The 24,437-nt window shown below is 41.9% G+C and overlaps 2 protein-coding genes and 2 long non-coding RNA genes across 10 annotated transcripts in view; 2 read left to right on the plus strand and 2 right to left on the minus strand.

The window, feature by feature from the left end:
• Nucleotides 1-353: 353 nt before the first annotated feature.
• On the minus strand, nt 354-24,308 carry LOC310704436 (amine sulfotransferase-like). Of its 6 annotated transcripts, none has more exons than XM_083497888.1 (7): nt 24,194-24,308; nt 5,551-5,695; nt 4,459-4,667; nt 3,179-3,305; nt 2,248-2,342; nt 1,052-1,232; nt 354-655 (listed from the first exon to the last, which is right to left on the minus strand). In XM_083497888.1, exons 2-7 carry the CDS (start codon nt 5,690-5,692, stop codon nt 531-533), a joined length of 879 nt encoding a protein of 292 aa, XP_083354014.1. In that variant the 5' UTR covers nt 5,693-5,695; nt 24,194-24,308; the 3' UTR covers nt 354-530. The 6 variants fall into 6 exon arrangements, with proteins under 6 accessions (XP_083354014.1, XP_083354012.1, XP_083354011.1 ...); XM_083497886.1 differs by lacking the exon at nt 24,194-24,308 and adding an exon at nt 14,974-15,096; XM_083497885.1 differs by lacking the exon at nt 24,194-24,308 and adding an exon at nt 6,339-7,335 and having other exon boundaries at nt 5,551-5,749.
• LOC310704475 lies at nt 8,226-11,052 on the plus strand. Its single transcript, XR_014524801.1, has 2 exons — nt 8,226-8,740; nt 10,481-11,052. It is a non-coding gene; the product is annotated as an uncharacterized lncRNA (long non-coding RNA).
• Nucleotides 17,141-24,437, minus strand: part of LOC310704448 (amine sulfotransferase-like) — a 41,733-nt gene continuing 34,436 nt past the window's right edge. The window contains exons 1-7 of one of the 2 annotated variants that reach the window (XM_083497924.1): nt 24,190-24,275; nt 22,773-22,917; nt 20,353-20,561; nt 19,075-19,201; nt 18,415-18,509; nt 17,637-17,817; nt 17,213-17,503 (exon numbers count right to left, since the gene is read on the minus strand). In XM_083497924.1, the coding sequence (XP_083354050.1) occupies nt 17,379-17,503; nt 17,637-17,817; nt 18,415-18,509; nt 19,075-19,201; nt 20,353-20,561; nt 22,773-22,914 (879 nt within the window). In that variant the 5' untranslated portion in view covers nt 22,915-22,917; nt 24,190-24,275 and the 3' untranslated portion in view covers nt 17,213-17,378. Of the gene's footprint in view, nt 17,504-17,636; nt 17,818-18,414; nt 18,510-19,074; nt 19,202-20,352; nt 20,562-22,772; nt 22,918-24,189; nt 24,276-24,437 lie in introns of those variants that run through there. The other variant, XM_083497925.1, reaches the window with a different exon arrangement.
• The window catches only part of LOC310704480, a 37,089-nt gene continuing 30,475 nt past the window's right edge, over nt 17,824-24,437 (plus strand). The window contains exon 1 of the long non-coding RNA XR_014524807.1: nt 17,824-18,361. This is a non-coding gene — a long non-coding RNA (uncharacterized lncRNA). The remainder of the gene's footprint in view (nt 18,362-24,437) is intronic.

Here is a 24,437-nt window from a genome sequence, read left to right on the forward strand (position 1 = left end):
AGCAACCCCTTTCTTTTTTATTCACTTCCTCTGATCAGGTAAAAATGACTTCTACCAGTTTCGAACTTCCAATAACATACTCTTTTTTCCTCCTATGAATTACTTGTAGCATTAATAGTACCATTCCCCCCGTTTGTTTTAGTAATCTGCTAAATTTATTTCTTTTTATAGGGCATTTAAAGGTCTTTTTTTTAACTCAACGGTATTTATTTATACAAAAGTAATACATAAAGAAAACATTTTCAACCTACAAGAAACTATTTTTCCTTATTGCAAAGAAGAAATTTAATAGAACAAAACAGGAGCAACAAAGAGTCAGAAATTAGGACATGCTCAGGGGTGTAGAAACAGAGTAAGAGCACAATACGAATGTAATTTTATTGTGTTTTTAAAAAATCTTGCACATATTACAGTATTATATTAGGAGGCTATTAAGCCACATGAGAGTTTTTCTCACTAACTCTTACAAATAGGCCTGGATTAAATGCAAACAATGCACTTTATTTCATCCTTCCAAGCTGAAGGCAGGCTCATGATTCCTCATGGATGTCCCAGCAGAACTTGATGGGCAGCTTTTCCATTCTCTCCTTAAAAACGCTGTCAAACCTTTCATTTTGTGCGACTGTCATTGTGTTCTTCCAGTCTCCAACAGTGCCTGGCCCAGGAAGCAGACAAAAAGAATGTGCATTGTGGTGGTCAAATAGATCTCTATAACACCAGATATATTCCATCCCTAGTTGGGAATATGATGATGATGATGATGATGATGATGATAATTTATACCCCACCCATCTGGCTGATTCTCCACACTCCAGATTGGAAAAACAAATATGCCACCTTTAAATACATATATTTTGAAGGAAACAACAGCAGGGAAAGTACATATTAGAACAACTCTAAAATTAGGAAACAATGGAAGCTGAAGAGTTTTATGAAAGACTGGGAAAATGAAATCGCCTTGGTGCCCATCACGTGTCAGACCAATTGTCAGGTGAATCTGTCAGGGATTCTGCAAGCAGCACCAGGTCAGTTTGATCTGCCACTGACTTACCTTTGCGAAGATAATGTCCTTTGCTGTAGTCCATGAACTCCGGTGGCAAGAAGTCATAGTTTGCCCTGGGATCTGCTTTCATTTTATTAAATGTAGCCTGATCCACAACAGCATCCACCTCCTTTTCCGTCAGTCTCTTTCCCAGGAAGTTGCATAATTTCAAGACACAGCTTCTTAGATCCTGAAATGGAAAATAGTTTTGATGTCAAGCCATCCACAACTGAGAGACACAACAGCCTAAAACTCATGAAACAGGCAGGATAACAAGCAGGGGGAACAAGCAGCCTGCATTACTATTTGCCTAGTTTGTAATAATTGCCATTGCATTATATTGTAGTCATAACTGTTGCTTTTGTTCTGTGAGCCACCCACGGGACAGCTATTTAAATTGAATCCACAAGTAAATAAATAAAATGCCACAACTCCAGACAGGAGGGGGGGTTCTGTGACATCTCTCCTCAGCCTGTAAAATAACATATCTTGCTTGGAACACTTTATTTTCAGCCCCATCATCTCTCAGGGTAAATGGTTACAGTGCACTCTTTGGAGTTTAGGGCCTAAAAAGCTGCTCCTGAGTCCATGGCCTCCTGGGCTTTTTTATCTTTTAGAAAAGGAGGGAAGACTATCAAGGAAAGCAGCAGCTGAATTGGGGTTTTGAATTGTTTGTATTGAACACTCAGTAAACCTTTCACGGTTTCCAAGCAGGCAGTTGGAGTGCTTGTCTGTTCTGAAGAGAGATTGTGTCATAATTCATTGTTTCCATTAACTATGTTGGTAAAAATCATTGCATTATTGCATATTCAGATATTGTGTGCTTTTTAAAATGCTGCCTGGCTAGAAGATGATTGCAAAGAGGCACACCTTCCCATGCTGTAATTGATTGATTGATTGATAGTTGATGTGGGAATATGCTTCAACCACGACTGCTTCGAAATCAGTTAATAATAAAAGGGCAACATTTTGATTCCTTGGGGGGGGGGTTGAAATTGCTTAAATAAATTCACAATGGTTTCAATGCAACATGATAAGCTCACTCAAATTGAGACCATAGACTGTGTTAAATTGATGATGAGGCAGATGTAGAATCTTCTTCAGTCAGGGCACTTGAATCCTCATATTGCTTCCTTCCTCTATTTTGTAAAGGTGAGTTTTGATGCTTGTTTAATATCAGACTTGGTAACATTTTGACACCTTACCTTTTTCATTTCTTCATAGGTAAGAAATAGAATATTGAAGTCATCTCTGTGAGTGTACCAGCCTTCCACATGGTCCAACCATAAACTTGCAATTACTGATAGGAGAGAAGTTGATTTGGCGTAAATGTAGAGGAGATATATATTTATTTATTTTTTGGAGAGCAGCATAACACTCAGATAAAATGAATTAAACCATTTTAAAGGAACCAAATATGAACCAGCAATGGTGTAAACCATTAGATCATAATAAAATTCAGCCCAACCTTTCAATGAAACAAAGCAGCTTGAAATCGGAATGAGATGGATTGGAAAGGAAAGAAAACAAACACAGGCTGAATGAATAGCACCCAACCTCACCAAACACTTTCTCAGAGAAAGAATTTGCAGAGGAGTTCTGTATTTTAAGGCTCCCTGCAGTGCTTCCCATCCCAGTGTGATGGGAGATTGATGGGTGGGCTGAGATCAGTCTAGCCTTCCTCCAGCTCCCTTCCTTCCCACTCTGGCAGTTTCCTTATATGGTGTGGCAGTTGATACCTACAACATTTAGGAGACCCTGTCTGGGTTTCTGACTTGTAACTTGACACCAATCTCTACACTTCATTCAGGGTTAGGTATCCACCCTGTAATGATTAGTAGCTGCTTCAGCCCATGCCTGATTTGCTTTGGTCAAATCTATACCCTACCTTCTGCCTCAATGGTCAGCAGCCATCCATGGCATAAACCTGTGTGCTGTAATTTATTTAGTTGGAAAAACTGTTACGGATGCACATGGAAAATAAGTTTGGACTTCCTCAGAGCAATCAAAAGCATCAGATGTGGCACTCTGGAATAATTCCTTACCGCACACTGAATTTATTTTATTTGTTTTCAAAGGAGGATAGGGAATGAAGGGACAAAAGTGACTTGTTTTAGAGCAGCAAATCATCCTTACCTTTTCCAGACAAAAACCTCTCCATGAAAATCCCAAAGTCGTCTACTTTTTCTAGTGTGCATGCAGCTTTGGTAAAATGATAATAGGAAACCAGAACATCCTTTGGGTTTCTGGCCACATAAACAACCTGCAGGAATAACAACAAATTCTTTTCGGCTTGACTCTTCCAAGGATGAGATAGATATTGCTAGCAATGAAACTGTTCTCCCAAACCTGGCTTTCCCCATAATATTCTCTGCTTGTATCTAATAATAAAATTGTTAACCATCTGCAGCTTTATTTCTTCTGTGTGGTTTTTAATTGACAGAGTCCAATTTCAATTTCCTTCTTTCCAGTACTGGTAATAGTAACTAAGAGAGAAGAGAATGTGTACTTGATGCTCTAACATTAGAGCCTTTGTACAGTGTTCAAGCTCAGCATACCTGCCTCTCACTGTTGGATTTTTCCTCGCCTCCCTGGAGGTTTTTATATCCCGCTGGAACAATGATGAAATATCTTCTTCAGAGCTGGGAGGCTTGCCTCCACTTGATTCAAAGGTGAGTTGTTTGGGTAATCAGAACTATATCTGATAATCTTTCATCATTTATAAGTCTCCCTATTAGCTAGCCGCTAATAAAGATTGCTTAGCACACAATTTTCTCAGCCGGAAGTCCCCCTCAAGATGCATTTTTGACAGACCCTCCTGTCAGTTATATGACGTTGGTCTTCATTGTCTCATTCTCCCTTCAAATCTCCTGGAAATCTCATTGCAGCAACATATCCTATGCTGGTTCTTCCTTTCCTGGCCAGCTCATAAGATTACTTTGACACTTTTCTTACACTCCTCCCCACAAATAAAGGATCTTCTGAATTCCCACCATCTCACCCATTGACAAAGCTGACACTCCCAGAACAGCAAAACTTCTGTTGTCTTTTTTCATTCTGATCCAGTGACATAAGCTTTAGGAATCATAGAGAAATGACAAGGCTCCTTTTTGTGCTGACCAAACTGTACCACAAGATCGAGGCAGGAAATTCAGGGGAAAGATGCTGATCCTTAGAGGAGGAGGAAAGGTTTGGTATGCTCATACTATCCTGGTATGCTAATTATTTTACATGAAGATATGAGTAAGATGTGTAAACACTGGATTTTCCACTTTTTAAAGAATATTAATGATCTGAAAAAGCATACTTCACAATTGTTCTGTTTCATGTGATAAATGGGATGCATTCTATATGGGCTTAAAACAAAGTGAGACAAACATTTGATTTGATCAAATAATAAATACGGCAAGACCTACTTTTCCTCTTCCATTCCTCAATCCCTTTGGTACTAAATAGTAGGGTAGATGGGTAGTAAAGAGTCGAGGTGACGGTCGATTGACGTAATCCATATTGCGGACATTGGCCTCCAGCCATGGAGCTCTATCTAGTAAGTCTATGTGTTCAGTTCCATCTCGATGACCTTTGTGCAAAATCAAGCTCAAAATATTTTGAGTCCATACTGTTCCTACGAATGAGGATAAGTTATTTAATTCATTCAGTGCCATAAATGTACATACTAGTTTACAGAGCAAAATAATTAAAAACAACATGCCTCTCAATCATGGAGCTTACTATTTAAATTGCAAACTGTTAGAGACAAGGAAGGATGAGGAAGAAGGGAGTCAAAGGAAACACAGCAAGGGCAGGGATGGTTGAATAAGAGAATGTGAAGATTCACCAAGCCTTTCTTTCCATTGTGGGTGAGAAATAGGAAGCCTTCATGGAATCTGAGGATTTGGGAGGTCAGAAAAATATTTGCTAAGATGTTCCTTTCTTTTTCAGAAAACCACCACAAACTCTGTTCTAGATTCTCCCTATAGATGGAAATGCAAATGACCAGTCAAAGTCCAGGGAATAAAAAGAGTTGTCAGTCCTCCAAAGTACTTTGATTCAGCTTATTCCAATCATTATTATTCTTCCCAGGAATTTTGAGAAATGCTCATTGTATTTTGCCTTCTTGTCACTCAATCCCTCAGTGCCTATATAATGCAGACCTGTCAAATTGCTGTCTAAACCCCTACGTTCTACCCATTGAATATGTCCCATTTGCACAAAGACTTGGAGCTTCCTCTCCTCTCCCATTCCCAGTTACTGGATCCCCTTCAAAGCAGATCTGGGGATACACAGGAGGGGGCGCCTATGGGAAGGGAAAGTCAGGAAAAGTTCTGGTGTGCAAGTGGAAGTTCTTGTGCACAACTGCATTGGACACAGTCCCCTGTTACTGAACAGCTGTGGCAAAAACCTAATGAAATAAAGAGATACAGGTATGAGAGTCTTTTAAAACAATGGAAGTTTACCAATACCATTTTACAACCACATGCAAAAGGCACACATGTTTCTAATCTTACCTGACTTTGGATAAGTAGCTAGAAACACATCACTGTCCCTGATTTCAAAATCCTCCAGGGAATCTATGTGCTCCGGTGAACAACAATCTGGCTGGAAATAAAATCCTTTGTATTTGACAGCGTATTTCTCGGCTGGTTGCATTGCCTGCATAAGAATACGTAAAGAGCGGAGAAGCAGAGAACAGTTCCCGCTACGGCGCTGCAAGAGGAAATCACAAAGAGAGAGAGTTGTCATTCGGTGAAATCCTACTGTGCTTTTGCAGAGCTCAAAGCACAATCCCAGGCTTCCCCTACATCGGAGGTGAGCGACATAGAGCTCCAAGGTATCCCCTGTTCCTTGAGGAACAGAAACGTGGCTCAGCATTGAAGCATTTCCCCCCTTCCTTTTAGTTTATTTTCTAAAACGGTGCTGCTTCCAACTCACCGCAGCCTTCCACGTTTCCGCGTAGAGACTGGGCGTCCTGGCCAGAGTCCTTTCGCTGCTTCCTCATTCCCGGGGTTCAGGAAGGAAGTGCTTGGCTCCAGCAGGGCCCTAGAGACCTCCTGCTCCTTCCCAAAGCCCGGTAAGCGCTTGCCGGGCTCCGGCACCGCGCTGCCCTAAATCGGCCCCTGCTGAGGAGAACTTCCTTCTTGAGGCAAGGCTGGTCTCTAACCCAGCTTGCAACTGCGCTTGTTCGGCCCAGCCCAGCAAGGCACCTTTTGCCAGATCCCGCAACCCGCCTCCATTGTTTCCCTCTATTTAGTTGAGCACTCTCGCAAAAGCCTTCTCAGCTCTGGTTCTGCCCCACAAGGCTTCTTGTCAGTGGCTCCACTCCGGTCCTTTCGAGGCACAGCAACGGACGACGAAGCCCTTCCCTCCGAGGCTGAGCTCCCAGGGCTTCCCCACTGTCATCATAAAGAAATCCCAAAGGAATGAGGCAAGAGACAGGGAAATCTTCTGTGCGTGGGAAGAAAAGCTTCGAGGATTTGGTAGAGCACATTTTCTTGCCTGCCTGGGGCCAAATCACTTTCTCTCTTGGTGTTAGCGTCTATCTATTCCTGGGGGAGTCGGAGGTATTTCTTTCTGTTCTGCTCCCCCCACCCCACATACAGTGGATCCATGTGTGTTTTCATAATGAGGGTGCTGGGTAAATACCCAGGGGCTCCCTGTTGGGGCGGGTTTTCCAGAACTGAGACACCGCCATCCAAAAGGATGTGGGAGAATGTTTTACTAAGGTCCAATACCAAGATGAAGTACCAGGCTTGCAAACTGAGCCCTCTGCTTTATGCAAGTGAGGTGTGTGGGCAATGCCAGGAGGCAGGACCGATGCCTCAACACCTTCTACATGTGCTGCGTCAGGAAAATTTGAGGTATTGTATGTATCTCTTTGTACACACATGACTTGCATTCCAATCTCAACAACTTTAAATTCCAAAAGAAGCCCCATTTTAATAAAATGTTCTAAATAAATCAGCGTTGGTGGATTTAGAAATCTATCCAGGAAAGGTAGTGACTTTTTTCATTTGCACACAGCTTATCTAAGATCGAAATTTTCTCAAGCCCAATAATGACCTTTCAGATCCAACAGATTGGCAGCAATGTTTTCCACCATTTCCAACATCTTCACTGTCTCCCACCCTGCCTGTTCCAAAGGGAAGAGCCTCCTCCGTGCCTGTGGGGTGCCCAGGACAGCTGGGTCAGGCTATAACACCAACCTCTCCCTCCCTCACGTGCCTCTGCACCCCTTGGCAGCAGGTGGCGTCCTCTGTCCCTTCAGGGCTCCCTGACTAGGGCAGCTGTTTTTCTCCCCCCCCCCCAAGAAAACACACAAATGTGTTGAGGGGGTGTTTGTGCATGCTTGCCCAGGTCATGTCAGGTGCTGCTGACCTAGTCTTTGAAAGAAAGCCTAGTTCTGCCCCCGTTCAGATCGCTCTGTCCACTTCTGAATTAATAATTAATAATCCCAATAGTTAGTTTGGGATTCCTTAACTTTTGCACATGGGGTCAAAAATTAGGACACGTTGGAATGTAGAAAGAGAAGAAGCGGACAGTACATATGTAATTTTATTGTGGTGTTTAAAAAAATTTATTGTGCATATTCGAACATTAGGAAGCTGTTAAGCCATATGAGAGGGGTTTTTTGTTTTTTGTTTTTACTAATTTACAAATAGGGCTGGAATAAATACATACAGTGCACTTTATTTCATCCTTCCAAGCTGAAGGCAGACTCATGATTCCTCGTGGATGTCCCAGCAGAACTTGAAGGGCAGCTTTTCCATTCTCTCCTTAAAAACGCTGTCAAACCTTTCACTTTGTGCGACTGTCATCATGTTCTTCCAGTCTCCAACAGTGCCTGGCCCAGGAAGCAGACAGAAAGAACGTGCATTGTGGTGGTCAAAAAAACAACCATAACTCCAGATATATTCCATCACTAGATGCAATTGTCAGGTGAATATGTCATGGATTCTGCAAGCAGCACCAAGTCAGTGTGATCTACCATTAACTTACCTTTGCGAAGAAAATGTCCTTTGCAGTGGTCCATGAGATGTGGTGGCATGAACTCATAGTTTGCCCTGGGATCTGCTTTCATTTTATTAAATGTAGCCTGATCCACAACAGCATCCACCTCCTTTTCCGTCAGTCTCTTTCCCAGGAAGTTGCATAATTTCAATAAACAGCTTCTCAGATCCTGAAATGGAACGTGGTTTTAATGTCAGGCCATCCACAATAGAGAAACCTGAGAGCTTAGAGACTAAAACTCATGGAATAGGCAGGATTACAAGCAGGGGAAACAAGCAGCCTGGATCTTTCTTTGCCTAGTTTGGAATAATTGCAATTGCATTATACTTTCATTGTTGCTTTAATTCTATGTTCCATGCAGAATGCATTATATTCTGGGGCAGCTCTGAGTCCACAAGTAAATAAATAAATGTCCCTGTTGAAGACCCTGTGACATCTCTCCTCAGCATCAGAGGGCCTGTGAAATGACATATCTTGCTTGGGACCATGACACTTTATTTATAGCCCCATAATCCCTCAGGGGAAATGGTTATATGCACTATTTGCTGTCTAGGGTCCGAAAAGCTGCTCCTGAATCCATGGCCTGCTAGGCTTTGAAGAGTCTTTAGGAAAGGAAGCGAGACTAGCAGGGGAAGCAGCAGCTGAGGGCACTTGAATAATCAAATTGCTTCCTTCCTCTATTTTGTAAAGGTGAGTTTTGATGGATGTTTAATATCAGACTGCATAGCATTTTGATAACTTACCTTCTTCATTTCTTCATAGGTAAGAAACAGAATATTGAAGTCATCCTTGTGAGTGTACCAGCCTCCCACATGGTCTAGCCATAAACTGCCATATACTGAGAGGAGAAAAGTTGATTTGGCATAAAATATATATCTGATTATTTTTTTGAAAAACATTCAGAGAGAAGCAGTACAAACATATAAGTTCCATGAAAACAATTTAAAGAAATCATTTCAAGAACCAGCAGTGGAACAAACCATTAAACAGAAGCTGAATTAATACCACCCAACCTCACCAAACACTTTCTCAGAGAAGGAATTTGCAGAGGAGTTCTGCATTTTAAGGCTTCCTGCTGGGCTTCCCATCCTAACGCGATGAGAGAGTGATGGGTGGGCTGAGATTAGTCTAGCCTTCCTCCAGCCCCCTTCCTTCCCACTCTGGCATTTTCCTTATATGGTGTGGAAGTTAATACAACATTTAAGAGACCATGTTAGGGTTTCTGAGTTATTAATTGATACAAATCTCTACACTTGATTAAGCATTGGGTGTTCCAGCTTGTAATGATTTGTAGCTGCTGCATCCTGATGCAGACAGCATACAAATCCACCTGATTTCCTTTGGGAGTTGGCCACATCTATACCCTTCCTTCTGCATCAGTGGACACAAGTCATCAGTGGCATAAAATGGTGTAGTTGGAGTCTCAGTTGGAGACGCTTTGTGATGCATGGATGTGGAATTTCCTCAGAGTAACCTATGGCATCAGACATGGCATTCTGAAAAGGTTCCTTAACACAGAGAGAAATTCTTTAATCTGTTGTCAAAGGATAAAGATGAAGGGACAAGAGTGATTCATTTTAGAGTAGCAATTCATCCTTACCCTTCCCAGCCAAAAACCTCTCCATGAAAATTCCAAAATCTTCTACCTCTTCAAATTTGACTGCCATTTTGGAAAAATGATAAAAGGAAACCATGACATCCTTTGGGTTTCTGGCCACATAAACAACCTGCAGGAATAACAACAAATTCTTTCGATTTCTAAAATAATAAATGGATGGATCTCAGATATCTCTTCTTGTGGATTCTTGGTGCTTCCAAGTTGCTTTACAGCCCTGGCAGCCTCACCCTCTTTTGCAACATGAATGTCACATGCACAGTGCAATCCTATGGTGTCGAATGAGCTTATTCTTATTAAGTCTGTTGGATGGCACACTTGTAACGAATGCCGTGTTTTATTTTACTTTAAACAAATACATACAAATATAGACAACCAAAATTACAAAAGAAAATTACTCAATAATGATAATAATGAAAAAGCTAAAAAACTACAAAAAATGTCAAAGTACATGGCATAAAACATAAGAAGAGGGATGAGAAAAAAAGGGAAAGGGAAAAGGGAAAGGGAAGAAGAAGAAGAAGAAGAAGAAGAGGAAGAAGAAGAAGAAGAAGAAGAAGAAGAAGAAGAAGAAGAGGAGGAGGAGAAGCCAGAACACAAGAAGGCTCATCTACTGTATGATTCCATCAAGGTCACAACAGATCATTATTCTTATCGATTCTCTCTATCTGCATTCCAAGGAATCCCTCGTCTTGGTATCAGGGAACATTTCTCTTTGAGGTATCATTCTAAACATAACCAGGTCTTTCTTGCTGAACCCTTATCCCCTAGATAATTATTTATACATTCCCATTCTTCTTTCATCATCTTTTTAGGTTTATCTCATAGAGCTTCTGTCAGCTTTGTGAGCTCCAAGTACTTGCACAACGAATGCAATGTTTTGAATAGGCTGCAAGATGGCTGAAGACCACCACATAAAATGGATGCTGTTGATGAACTATTAATAAATTGTGCTGATCAAAGAGCAAATGGAATGTGCATGTTCTGGCAAAAGTACTGTACCTGCAAGGAAGCATAAAGACTGGCTGTGCAATGCTAGTTACAAACATTGAGTATCGTCTTGTGCCAAAAGTTACAGAAGACCAGGCGCAAACCATGAGAGTTGTGATATGCCAAGAACATGCTAAGGGTGGAGGACTGCCAAGAACATGTCAAAGGCAATGAGAAATGCCAATATTCAGATGTGCATCAAAAAGGACTATATAAGATTAGGCTTTTCAGGAGGGTTGGTGTGTCGGATGCAGCCAGAATCCCGCTGTCTGCCCACCCAATCCAGAAGAAGAGTGGTGAGTGTATGTGTGATTGTGTGAGTGACTGAGTGCATGTTCCCTTATCTTGCTATGTGTTCTGCTTGTTAATCAACAAAGCAATGTTATGTAGCAATTCCCATATATAGGTTGTCTGACTGCTTACTTGTGTTCTGCCTGAAGTGCACTGAATCTCAGATAAAAGAACCTGTTTTATTCTTAACACCCTCCAGGACTTTTACTATGGTGGAGCATAAACTCTGTGCTGTTTAGGAGTCATGGGAATTATTTCAACCTCAGGGTGCACAGAGCATTATTCCTTCATATGGACAAAGGAATTGCAGCTGGATGAACTTCCCTCAAAATCAGAGAAATTTTAACGGAATCTGAGATGTTCATTTAAAGAAGGCAAGACAAACATTTAATATGATCAAATAATAAATGTGCTGTTTCCTACTTTTGCTCTTCTGTTCCTTAAGCCTTTGGGTACTAAAGAGTAGGGTAGATGGGAAGCAAAGAGACGAGGTGATGGACGACTGATGTAATCCACATTGCGGACATTGTACTCCAGCCACGGAGCCCTGTCTAGTAAGTCGACTTTTTCAGTTCCATCTCGGTGGCCTTCATGATAAATCAAGCTCAAAATATTTTGAGTCCATATTGTGCCTATAAACGAGATTAAGTTTACTTAATTTCATTCATATGGGGACGTGGGTGGCACTGCGGTCTAAACCACAGAGCCTAGGGCTTGCTGATCAGAAGGTCGTGGTTCGAATCCCTGCGACGGGGTGAGCTCCCATTGCTCGGTCCCAGATCGTGCCCACCTAGCAGTTCAAAAGCACGTCAAAGTGCAAGTAGATAAATAGGTACTGCTCCGACCGGAAACTAACTGGCATTTCTTTGAGCCGCTCTGGTTTGCCAGAAGCGGCTTCGTCTTGCTGGACACATGACCCGGAAGCTGTCTGCGGACAAACGCCGGCTCCCTTGGCCTATAGAGCAAGATGAGCACAAAGCCCCAGAGTCATCCGCGACTGGACCTAACGGTTGGGGGTACCTTTACCCTTTACTTTAATTTCATTCATTGTCATGAATGTACTTAGGGCTTTAAAGAGAATAACTGAAAACAACATGTCTCTGCATCATGGAGCTTACTATCTGAATTGCAACACTGAAAAGAAATGAGAGAGAGGAAGGGAATCAACACAGCAAGCAGAGGCTGATTTAGGGACCTGGCTGCACAGGTTGCCAACACTATGATGTCAAACAGAAGGTGAGAGGTGGGGGGCACCAAATTTTGGTGTCACACAGACCACCACTGAAATAGGGGCAGCAAACGGTGAATGAGGAACATTGACCAAGGCTTTCTTTCCATTGTGGATGAGAAATGCGAAGTTCACCTAAAGGTTTCACAGAATTTGAGGATTTGGGAAGACAGAACAATATTTGCTAATAAGTTCCTTTATTGTTCAGAAAGCTACCAAAAACTCTATTCCGGATTCTTCACAGCACATTATACAAATGATAGACAAAGTCCAGGGAATAAAAAAAAGGTTGTCTGATTCTCCAAAGTACTTTGATTCAGCACATTCAAACTATGATTTTTTTTATCAATTTATTCCAGAAAAAGGAATGTTGACAAATGGCCAGTAAGACAAACATAATAGGCAAAAGGCAGTTGCAGAATCCTTTCTTCATGTCACCCAAGTCCTAAATGCCTGTACAGTGCAGAAATTCCCCCCCTCTCCTCTCCCACTCCCAGTTATTGTGTCTTCCCCACCCCACCTACCCTCCAAGGCAGATTTGGGGAACACTGGGGACACAAGGGGAGAGAAGAGTGAAGGAAGTTCTGGTGTGGAAGTGGAAGCTATTGAATGGAGGGCACAGCTGCATTGGATACGGACCCCCGTTATTATTGGCAAATCTGTGGCAGATAAATGCTGAAATAAAAAGTCACAGGATGAAAGTTCTTACGAATAGAATTTTGCAATCACCATTTTACCACTACATACAAAATCCTGAAAGTCAGTGAATACAATAAACCCTTAGCAAGCACATTTGAATGTTTTTGATGTGTATTTATGTTGTTTTCCAAACCTCATACAGGTTGACACTGGTGGAAAACTCACTATCTCATCTCTTTTTTTTGAAACAAAACAAAACATGGCCCAGTTCACCTTTATGTAACCAGGTAAGTTCCATACTACCCACATTGACCTCAATTTTGCATTTGGTTTTAAACTTGCGTTAGGATAATACAGATACTATGTAGATATATGTGGGTATCCATCAGGGTTGAATTGAAATGATGGTTCAACCTACGAAAATGTACTCTTACCTGATTTTGGATAAGTGACTATAAATACATCACTATCTCTTATTTCAAAATCCTCCAGGGAATCTAAGTACTCCACTGAAGTAAATACTGGCTGGAAATTACATCCTTTGTATGTGAGAAGGTATTTCTCCTCTGGTTGCATTCCCTGCCTAAGAATAAAGAGAAGAGAATAGTTCCCTCTATTATGCGACAATGGGAAATCACAAAGAAATAGAGGTGTCATTTTGTCAAATCCTACACTTTTTGCAGACCCAATAGCAGAATCCCATGCTTCTCTTCCATCACAAGTGAGCAACATAAAGGTCCATCATTTAAAGAACGGAGACTTGACCCATCATTGAGGCAACCAAGCATTCTCCCCCCTCCCCGCCCTGCTTTAAATGTTTTTAAAATGGTGCTGCTTTCAACTCAAAGCTGGCTTTGCCCACACAATAAGGCTTTTCTCTCTCACCCTGACATAGTTATTTCTCAAGTGCATGTGTGCAGCATGCAAAATAGCAGCCCTTAGCCTCACTTTATGCTGCCTGGCGTCATAGTTTGGTCAGTGCTGCTATTCTGACACTCATTCTAGTACTCAGGGGAGCTGGGAAGGAAGCAAAAAGTGCTCCCTGGAAATGGATCCAGGGAAAATGAAAGACAGACTCTGTTGGGAACTCTTGCCATTTCCTCCTGGGTTCTTGATTAGCTTCAAGAAATTGGGGTGACGTATTTCCGGGCCTCCTGGGACCAAACCATAGATGTGCCTGGGGACCACAGGGTGGCAAAGAGAAAGGTATTCTTCACCGCCCATCTGGCTTCCATTGCCAGCTCTGGCTGAAACTGCTGCTGGAATGTGGTGCCCAAGGATGTTCCATGGAGGGAATGCTGCTCTCAGCTTCATCTATGATAATACAGAGAGTTGGCTACACATACAATGGGCCCTATAGGAGCAGGTGTTCCCATACTGAGACACCACTGCCAAAATATCCCTTTCTTTTTTTGCCTCCTCCCTGCGCCAATTTCTCTCCTCCCACGTAGCGTCTGACAAGGAAGGCACTTGCAAGGGTGGGCTCAGTGCATGGTATAAGGAGGCAGGAAATTGTTATGGGAGAAAGTTCAAGGCTCCATTGGTGGCTGAGGAAACCAAAGTTGTTGCCAGTGTGTTGCTTGTCTTTTATACCTGTTGGGACATTTCAGGCCATAATATAGAATATGATGCATGACATCAAGATATACCACCTGGTGATATTATAGATTAATGGGTGCTTTGTAAACATTTAAATAAAAATAAAATCCATTGCTTAAAAGTGATAAAGAAATAAAATGCCATGAAGCCTGAAAATCACTAAAATTCTCTATATAAGTCTTGTGTTTCATCGCTAAGAAATGCAACAATTGTTATTGGAAAACATTGTATGTCCAAAATAGTAACAAAAAAAAAATACTCTGTTTGATTTTACAATATATAAATTAAGGGTTGTATCCCATGCCGAATGAGCAGGGTTCCACTTGCACAATGGGAGTTCACATTTAGTCCCCTCAAAATAACTATTAATCTCTGGTAACACAAATGTTGCATTCTGTGTGACACCATAAAATAATATGAACTGTGACAAGAGTTTCCATGCATCTGATGAAATACCTTGTTGCCCCTCAGAACTCTTGCAAGAAAGAGTAGATTAGTTGTTTGTCATTCAGTAGTCCTGCTTTTCCCTGGAAAGTTTAATTTACAAGAAAACTTACCTACCTTTTGTTTTTAGAGTCAAAAAGTGTGGGAGAGAGAGGGAGAGACCAATCTCTTCTGTAGCTTAGAGTATTTCAGCTTTTCAAGGCTCACGTTCAGAGCTCTCAAGGAAACTGCTTTATAGAATTCTGTTAACTAATAAGAGTTTGGTTAAATCGATGGCTCCTCCTTAGTAAACCATTACATGCAAGTTATGCAAGAAAAGAACGGTAATGCAGGAGCATCGAGGCACATAATCTAAAGAACAACATGGGAAGAACTTTGCACAAGCAACAGCCAATATCAACCGTGGTCTTTGCCCGTTTAAGAAATAAATGCAGTATTACGTCTGGTCCACTAGTAGAAAATGGGCTCAAATGGTACGAGAGACCTAAGATTCACCAATGGATTTCTATTTGTGCACACATGCCTGCACTGACTTACACCCCAATAACACCAACTTTAACTCCAAAATAATCCCTTTTTGTTTTAATCCAGAATGAGGGAGCTAGACTGGTGACTGGGAGTAGCCGCCGAGACCATATAACACCGGTCCTGAATGATCTTAATTGGCTCCCAGTCCGTTTCCGAGCACAATTCAAAGGGTTGATGCGGACCTTTAAAGCCCTAAATGGCCTCAGTCCTGTATACTTGAAGGAGCGTTTCCACCCCCAGAGAGATGCGGAGGGAACTGGTTTCTCCCAGGAGGAGTGCTCGCCTTAAGGCCAGGAGAGGCAGGTCACCTGGGGGCCGGGACCGCCCCTGGCCTCAGAGAAGATAAAGGCCAGTCAGCCCAGTCCCAGGTTGCGGGAGCAACGTCGTTGAAGAGCTGTTTCGGCCAGCATCCAGTCCTGTTCCCCCAGAGTTCCTGTCCTTGCCCAGCTCCTTGCTGTGGACCCCGCTTCGCCCGTGGAGGACTGTCTGCCGACCCTCGACTCAGGTCCTGGACCTCACCCCACGGTAACCTCCCCCCCAGACCAGCACAAGCTCTGAGCTATGCTGTGCAGGGCCACCCAAGCCGGACAGGTCATAGCCAAGAGTTCAGACTCAATGTGATCCACCTGGAGAAGGAACTGGCAAACCACTCCAGTATTTTCCCAAGTAAACTCCATGGACATAAAAAAGGAGAAGCTTTGAGAAGAAAGTGAGAGTTTCCAAGGCATGCTCTGGTCCATGGGGTCACGGAGAGTCAAACACAACTAAGGCGACTAAACAACAACAACAAATAAAATGTAATTAATTTTATCTATGCCTTTTCACGTGATCGTGTTTGCTGTGTGAACTACAGGGGGGAGTATGTGTGTCAAATCACTTCAAGGAATATATTTGGGGTGCATTTGTCTCTTATCAAGTTTCACTGCCTTGAAGTGGCATGCAGCATGGGAGCACAGATTTTTTTTTCTACAGCTAGCCCTGTTTTTGAATTCTGATTAATCATTGCCATCCAGTAGGAATCAAATGCTTTCACCATCTAAAATGTTTGTGAGGCAGTTGGATAGTTCTCCCATTTATCTTTTTCAAACCCACTCAGATACACACTCGAGGGCCCTTTGCAATGTTTATCATCCTTGGGGTCAGAGGAGTTCCTCTGGAATCAGACTTTGTCACTCGTCTTGCACAACCTTTCTCCATGGGAGTGATGCGAGGAAGCGACAAGCAGCCTTGTCCTCTGAATTAAAGCCAAATGTGTTCAAGAACACTTTCCCTCATAATAAATTTGTTTAGGAATGAAGCGTTCTGAAATTGTACTATATCACACAGTTATGCATACCCAGCAATTTGGTGTAACCCACCAAAGTGACTTATCTTCACCAGGGAAATCACCAAGTATCCATATTGGTTTTGTCAGACCATTACAAGGATATTACTTCCTGCCTGTTGTACTTCTACTCAAAATGGCTTCAAATAATCAGAAACATCTGTTTCAACAATCACAGCTCTCGACCAATTATGTGCCAACCCACAGGCTGAAATGTTTGTCCTGATGGAATAATTGGAAGAGCATGAAGAAGAATTCCACTCACAATAAATAAATTGATGATGTGAATGAGTTGGATGATTTACATTGCCATCTGGGACACCAATAGTTAGTTAGTTTGGGGTTTTTTAACGATCATTTTTATTAATTTTCAATTACAATAATCCAATGCTAGGCTCAATATAACAGGGCCAATTTAAAATACAATTAATAATCCCAATAGTCCCAAACATGGGGTCAGAAATTAGGACATGTTGGAATGTAGAAAGAGAAGAAGCAGACAGTACAAATGTAATTGTTTTGTGATGTTTTTTAAAAAATTACAGCACATATTAGAACATTAGGAAGCTATTAAGCCGTATGAGATTTGTTTTCTACTAACTCTTACAAATAGGGCTGGATTAAATGCATACAGTGCACTTTATTTCATCCTTCCAGGCTGAAGGCAGACTCATGATTCCTCATGGATGTCCAAGCAGAACTTGAAGGGCAGCTTTTCCATTCTCTCCTTAAAAACGCTGTCAAACCTTTCACTTTGTGCGACTGTCATCATGTTCTTCCAGTCTCCAACAGTGCCTGGCCCAGGAAGCAGACAGAAAGAACGTGCATTGTGGTGGTCAAAAAAATATCCTTACCTCCAGATATATTTGATCCCTAGATGCAATTGTCAGGTGAATATGTCAGGAATTCTGATCTACCACTAACTTACCTTTCCGAAGAAAATGTCCTTTGCTGTGGTCCATGAGATCCCTTGGCAAGAACTCATAGTTTGCCCTGGGATCTGCTTTCATTTTATTAAATGTAGCCTGATCCACAACAGCATCCACCTCCTTTTCCGTCAGTCTCTTTCCCAGGAAGTTGCATAATTTCAATACACAGCTTCTCAGATCCTGAAATGGAACGTGGTTTTAATATCAGGCCATCCACAATAGAGAAACCTGACAGCCTAGAGACTAAAACTCATGGAACAGGCAGGAATACAAGCAGGGGAAACAAGCAGCCTGCATCTTTCTTTGCCTAGTTTGGAATAATTGCCATTGCATCATATTGCACTTTCATTGTTGCGTTTATTCCATGAGCCATGCACAACGCACTATATTCTGGGGCAGCTCTTTCAACTGAGTCCACAAGTACATAAATAAATGTCCCTGTTGAAGACACAAGGGAGGTTCTGTGACATCTCTCCTCAGCATCAGAGGGCCTGTGAAATGACATATCTTGCTTGGGATCATGACACTTTATTTATAGCCCCATAATCCCTCAGGGGAAATGGTTATATGCACTATTTGCTGTCTAGGGTCTGAAAAGCTGCTCCTGAATCCATGGCCTGCTAGGCTTTGAAAAATCTTTAGGAAAGGAAGCGAGACTAGCAGGGGAAGCAGCAGCTGAGGGCACTTGAATAATCAAATTGCTTCCTTCCTCTATTTTGTAAAGGTGAGTTTTGATGGATGTTTAATATCAGACTGCATAACATTTTGATAACTTACCTTCTTCATTTCTTCATAGGTAAGAAACAGAATATTGAAGTCATCCTTGTGAGAGTACCAGCCTTCCACATGGTCCAGCCATAAACTTGCAAGTACTGATGGGAAAGAAGTTGATTTGGCATAAAATGTATATCTGATTATTTTTTTGAAAAACATTCAGAGAGAAGCAGTACAAACATATAAACTCCATTAAAACAATTTAAAGGAATCATTTTAACAATCAGCAGTGGAACAAACCCTTAAACAGAAGCTGAATTAATACCACCCAACTTCACCAAACATTTTTTCAGAGAAAGTATTTGCAGAAGAGTTCTGCATTTTAAGGCTCACTGCAGCTCTTCCCAACCCAATGTGATGGGAGAGTGATGGGTGGGCTGAGATCAGTCTAGCCTTCCTCCAGCTCCCTTCCTTCCCGCTCTTGAATTTTCCTTATATGGTGTGGAAGTTAACATTTGCAACATAAAATGGTGTAGTAGGATTCTCAGTTGTAGACTCTTTGTGATGGATGGATGTGGAATTTCCTCAGAGTAACCCATGGCATCAGACATGGCATTCTGGAAATGATCCTTACCACACAGAGAATTTCTTTAGTCTGTTGTTAAAGGCGATAAAGATGATGGGGCAAGAGTGATTCGTTTTAGAGTAGCAATTCATCCTTACCCTTCCCAGCCAAAAACTTCTCTATGAAAATTCCAAAATCTTCTACTTCTTCTAATCTGACTGCAGATTTGGAAAAATGGTAAAAGGAAACCGAGACATCCTTTGGGTTTCTGGCCACATAAACAACCTGCAGGAATAACAACAAATTCTTTCGATTCCTGGTCTTATTGTTTCTACTGTCCCTTATGTTTTGCTTCTGTAGTTATTTCTCTGGTTGTGAAATGTGCCACGAACTAAGTTGTTGAAGTGGGATATATATACATAAAATAATAAATGGATGGATCTCAGATATCTCTTCTTGTGGATTCTTGTTGCTTCCAAGTTGCTTTATAGCCCTGGCAGTGTCACACTCTTTTGCAACATGCATGTCAAATGCACAGTGCAACCCTATGGTGTCGAATGAGCTTATTCTTATTAAGTGTGTTGGATGGCACCCTTGTAACGAATGCCGTGTTTTGAATGGGCCGCAAGACGGCTGAAGACCACCACATAAAATAGATGCTGTTGAGGAACTATTCATAAATCGTGCTGATCAAAGAGTGAATGGAATGTGCATGTTCTGGCAAAAGTACTGTACCTGCAAGGAAGCATAAAGACTGGCTGTGCAATGCTACTTACAAAAAATGAGTATCGTACCGTGTCAAAGGTTACAGAAGGCCAGGCGCAAACCATGAGAGTTGTGATATGCGAAGAACTTGCTAAGGGTGGAGGACTGCCAAGAACATGTCAAAGGCAATGAGAAATGCCATATTCAGATGAACACCAAAAAGGACTATATAAGATCAGGCTTTTCAGGAGGGCTGGTGTGTCGGACGCAGCCGGGATCCCGCTGTGTGCCCACCCGATACAGAAGAAGAGTGGTGAGTGTATGTGTGATTGTGTGAGTGACTGAGTGCATGTTCACTTATCTTGTTATGTGTTCTGCTTGTTACTCAACAAAGCAATGTTATGTAGAAATTCCAATATATTGGTTGTCTGACTGCTTACTTGTGTTCTGCCTGAAGTGCACTGAATCTCAGATAAAAGAACCTGTTTTATTCTTAACACCCTCCAGGACTTTTACTATGGTGGAGCATAAACTCTGTGCTGTTTAGGAGTCATGGGAATTATTCCAAACTCAGGGTGCACAGAGCATTATTCCTTCATATGGACAAAGGAATTGCAGCTGGATGAACTGCCCTCAAAAACGGAAAAATGTTAATGGAATCTGAGATGTGCATTTAAAGAAGGCAAGACAAACATTGAATATGATCAAATAATAAATGTGCTGTTTCCTACTTTTGCTCTTCTGTTCCTTAATCCTTTGGGTACTAAATAGTAGGGTAGATGGGAAGCAAAGAGGCGAGGTGATGGACGACTGACGTAATCCACATTGCGGACATTGTACTCCAGCCACGGAGCCCTGTCTAGTAAGTCGACTTTTTCAGTTCCATCTCGGTGGCCTTCATGATAAATCAAGCTCAAAATATTTTGAGTCCATATTGTGCCTATAAACGAGATTAAGTTTACTTAATTTCATTCATATGGGGACGTGGGTGGCACTGCGGTCTAAACCACAGAGCCTAGGGCTTGCTGATCAGAAGGTCGTGGTTCGAATCCCTGCGACGGGGTGAGCTCCCCTTGCTCGTTCCCAGCTCGTGCCCACCTAGCAGATGAAAAGCACATCAAACTGCAAATAGATAAATAGGTACCACTCCGACAGGAAAGTAAACGGCATTTCTGTGAGCTGCTTTTGTTTGCCACATGACCCGGAAGCTGTCTGTGGACAAACATTGGCTCCCTCGGCCTATAGAGCGAGATGAGTGTCTCTGCATCGAAGAGCTTACTATTTGAATTGCAACACTGAAAGGAAATGAGAGAGAGGAAGGGCATCAACACAGCAAGCAGAGGCAGATTTAGGGACCTGGCTGCACGGGCTGCCAATACTATGATGTCAAATAGAAGGTGAGAGGTGGGGGGCACTACATTTTGGTGTCACACAGACCAACACTGAAATAGGGACAGCAATGGGTGAATGAGCAAGATTGACCTAGGCTTCCTTTCCATTGAGGATGAGAGAGGGGATTTCAGTTAAAGGCTTCATAGAATTTGAGGATTTGGGAAGACAGAACAAAATTTGCTAATAAGTTCCTTTATTGTTCAGAAAGCTACCAAAAACTCTATTCCAGATTTTCCCCAGAATATTATATAAATGATATTCAAAGTCTAGGAAATTAAAAAAAAGTTATCTGTTCTCCAAAGTGCAGTGGTACCTCGGGTTACATACACTTCAGGTTACAGACTCCACTAATGCAGAAATAATCCCTCGGGTTAAGAACTTTGCTTCAGGATGAGAACAGAAATTGGGCAGCGGCAGTGCGGCGGGAGCGGGAAGCCCCATTAGCTAAAGTGGTGCTTCAGGTTAAGAACAGTTTCAGGTTAAGAACAGACCTCCGGAACTATTTAAGTTCTTAACCTGAGGTACCACTGTACTTTGATTCAGTGAATTCAAACCATGATTTTTTATCAATGCTTTCTAGGAACAGAAATGTTGACAAATGGCCAGTGAAACAAACATAATAGGCAAAAGGCAGTGGCAGAAGCCTTTCTTCATGTCACCCAAGTCCTAAATGCCTGTACAGTACAGAACTTGCCCCCTCTCTCCTCTCCCACTCCCGGTTATTGTGTCTTCCCCACCCCACCAACCCTCCAAGGCAGTTTGGGGGAACACTGGGGACACAAGGGGAGAGAAGAGTGAAGGAGGTTCTGGTGTGGAAGTGGAAGCTATTGTTACGGAAAAGGAGCAATGCGGCAGCGAGCTGCAGCTGGCTGGAAAGCAAAACATGGTGGGAATGTTGGGACTGTACCGTGGGAACAAAGGGACAGTCTAGTCACAGTGCTGAGCACCGGATTTAGCTCAGAGTGTAATTTGACCTGTACAGGAAGTACAGGAGGTGGAGTTTGTCTCTCTGCTGTTGGAGTTTGAAGAGAGCAGACATGTTTCTCTGAAATGCTGCAAAGACAGAAATAAAGGCATGTAAATACATTTCTGTCTATCTCTTTCCCCTCCCTGGGGGGAGCAGGGAGCAGGAAAGAGTGGTGTGTTCTTCTCACGCTTGAGGAGGATCGCCGATCGTGACCTAGCCTGTATCCTGCCGGGAAACGCAGACAGGGAGGTCAACAAGGAGATCAAGCCGGGTGCCTCGAGAGTGGCCAGTTTCTCCTGATATGGCTTGAATTTCCTAACAGCTATTGCATGGAGGGCACAACTGCATTGGATACGGACCCCCGTTATTATTGGCAAAACTGTGGCAGATAAATGCTGAAATAAAGAGTCACAGGATGAAAACTTTTTAAGAAAAGAATTTATCAACTCTATTTGACAAACACATACAAAATCCTAAAAGTCAGTGAGTACAATAAATCTCTTGCAACCAAATTTGAATGTTTTTGATGTGTATTTATGTTGTTTTCAAAACCTCAAACAGGTTGACACTGGTGGAAAACTCATTATTTCATCTCTTTTTTTGAAACAAAACAAAACATGGCCCAGTTCACCTTTATGTAACCAGGTAAGTTCCATACCACCCACATTGACCTCAATTTTGCATTTGGTTTTAAACTTGCGTTGGGATAATACAGATACTATGTAGATATATGTGGGTATCCATCATGGCTGAATTGAAATGATGGTTCTTCCTATGAAAAGGTACTCTTACCTGATTTTGGATAAGTGATTATAAATACATCACTGTCTCTTATTTCAAAATCCTCCAGGGAATCTAAGTACTCCGCTGAAGCCAAATCTGGCTGGAAATAAAATCCTTTGTATGTGAAAAGGTATTTCTCCTCTGGTTGCATTGCCTAAGAATAAATAGAAGGGAATAGTTACCTCTATTATGCGACAATGGGAAATCACAAAGAAATAGAGGTGTCATTTTGTCAAATCCTACTCTTTTTGCAGACCCCATAGCAGAATCCCATGCTTCTCTTCCATCACAGGTGAGCAACATAAAGGTCCATCATTTAAAGAACAGAGACTTGACCCATCATTGAGGCAACCAAGCATTCTCCCCCCTCCCCGCCCTGCTTTAAATGTTTTTTAAAATGGTGCTGCTTTCAACTCAAAGCTGGCTTTGCCCACACAATAAGGCTTTTCTCTCTCACCCTGACATAGTTATTTCTCAAGTACATGTGTGAAGCATGCAAAATAGCAGCCCTTAGCCTCACTTTATGCTGCCTGGCATCATAGTTTGGTCAGTGCTGCTATTCTGACACTCATTCTAGTACTCAGGGGAGGTGGGAAGGAAGCAAAAAACTGCTCCCTGGAAATGGATCCAGGGGACATGAAAGACGGAATCTGTTGGGAACTCTTGCCAATTCCTCCTGGGTTCTTGATCAGATGAATGGGTGTTTTATAAACATTTAAATAAATAAATAAGAATAACCATAAAATCCTTTGCTTATAATTGATAAATAAAGTGCCATGAAGCCTGAAAATCACTTTACTTCTCTATATGTCTTGTGTTTCATCGCTAAGAAATGCAACAATCATTTAGTGGAAAACATTGTATGTACAAAATATATTTTCCAATATATAAATTAAGGGTTGTATCCCATGCCGAATGAGCAAGGTTTCACTTGCCTAATGGGAGTTCGCATTCAGTCCCCTCAAAATAACTACCGTATTTTTTGCTCTATAAGACTCACTTTTTCCCTCGTAAAATGTAAGGGGAAATGTGTGTGCGTCTTATGGAGCGAATGCAAGCTGCACAGCTATCCCAGAAGCCAGAACAGCAAGAGGGATCGTTGCTTTTACTGCGCAGCGATCCCTCTTGCTGTTCTGGCTTCTGAGATTCAGAATATATTTTTTCTTGTTTTCCTATTCCAAAAACAAGGTGCGTCTTGTGGTCTGGTGCGTCTTATAGAGTGAAAAATACGGTATTAATCTCTGGTAGCACAAATGTTGCACTCTGTTTGATACCATAAAATAATATGCACTGTGACAAGAGTTTCCATGCATCTGATGAAATACCTTGTTGCCCCTCAAGACTCTTGCAAGAAAGAGTAGATTAGTTGTTTGTCATTCAGTAGTCCTGCTTTTCCCTGGAAAGTTTAATTTACAAGAAAACTTACCTACCTTTTGTTTTTAGAGTCGAAAAGTGTGGGAGAGAGAGGGAGAGGGTGATCTCTTTTGCAGCTTGGAGTATTTCAGCTTTTCAAGGCTCACGTTCAGAGCTCTCAAGGAAACTGCTTTATAGAATTCCATTAGCTAATAAGAGTTTGATTAAATTGATGGCTCCTCCTTAGTAAATCATTCCTGGCATGTTATGCAAGAAAAGAAAGGTAACACAGGTGCATAGAGGCCGATAATGTAAAGAATA

Source organism: Podarcis liolepis (genome assembly GCF_965112155.1).
Source record: "Podarcis liolepis genome assembly, chromosome: 3".
Taxonomy (NCBI): domain Eukaryota; kingdom Metazoa; phylum Chordata; class Lepidosauria; order Squamata; family Lacertidae; genus Podarcis; species Podarcis liolepis.

Bases quoted from the DNA above. Each gene is read 5' to 3' on its own strand.
- LOC310704436 (XM_083497885.1), bottom strand. From the start codon at position 6,530: ATGTGCTCTACCAAATCCTCGAAGCTTTTCTTCCCACGCACAGAAGAT. The intron at 4,668-5,550 runs GTAAGATTAGAA...CCTCATTCGTAG, and splicing joins AGCTACTTATCCAAAGTCAG to GAACAGTATGGACTCAAAAT. The intron at 1,233-2,247 runs GTAAGGTGTCAA...TTTCCATTTCAG, and splicing joins CCTATGAAGAAATGAAAAAG to GATCTAAGAAGCTGTGTCTT.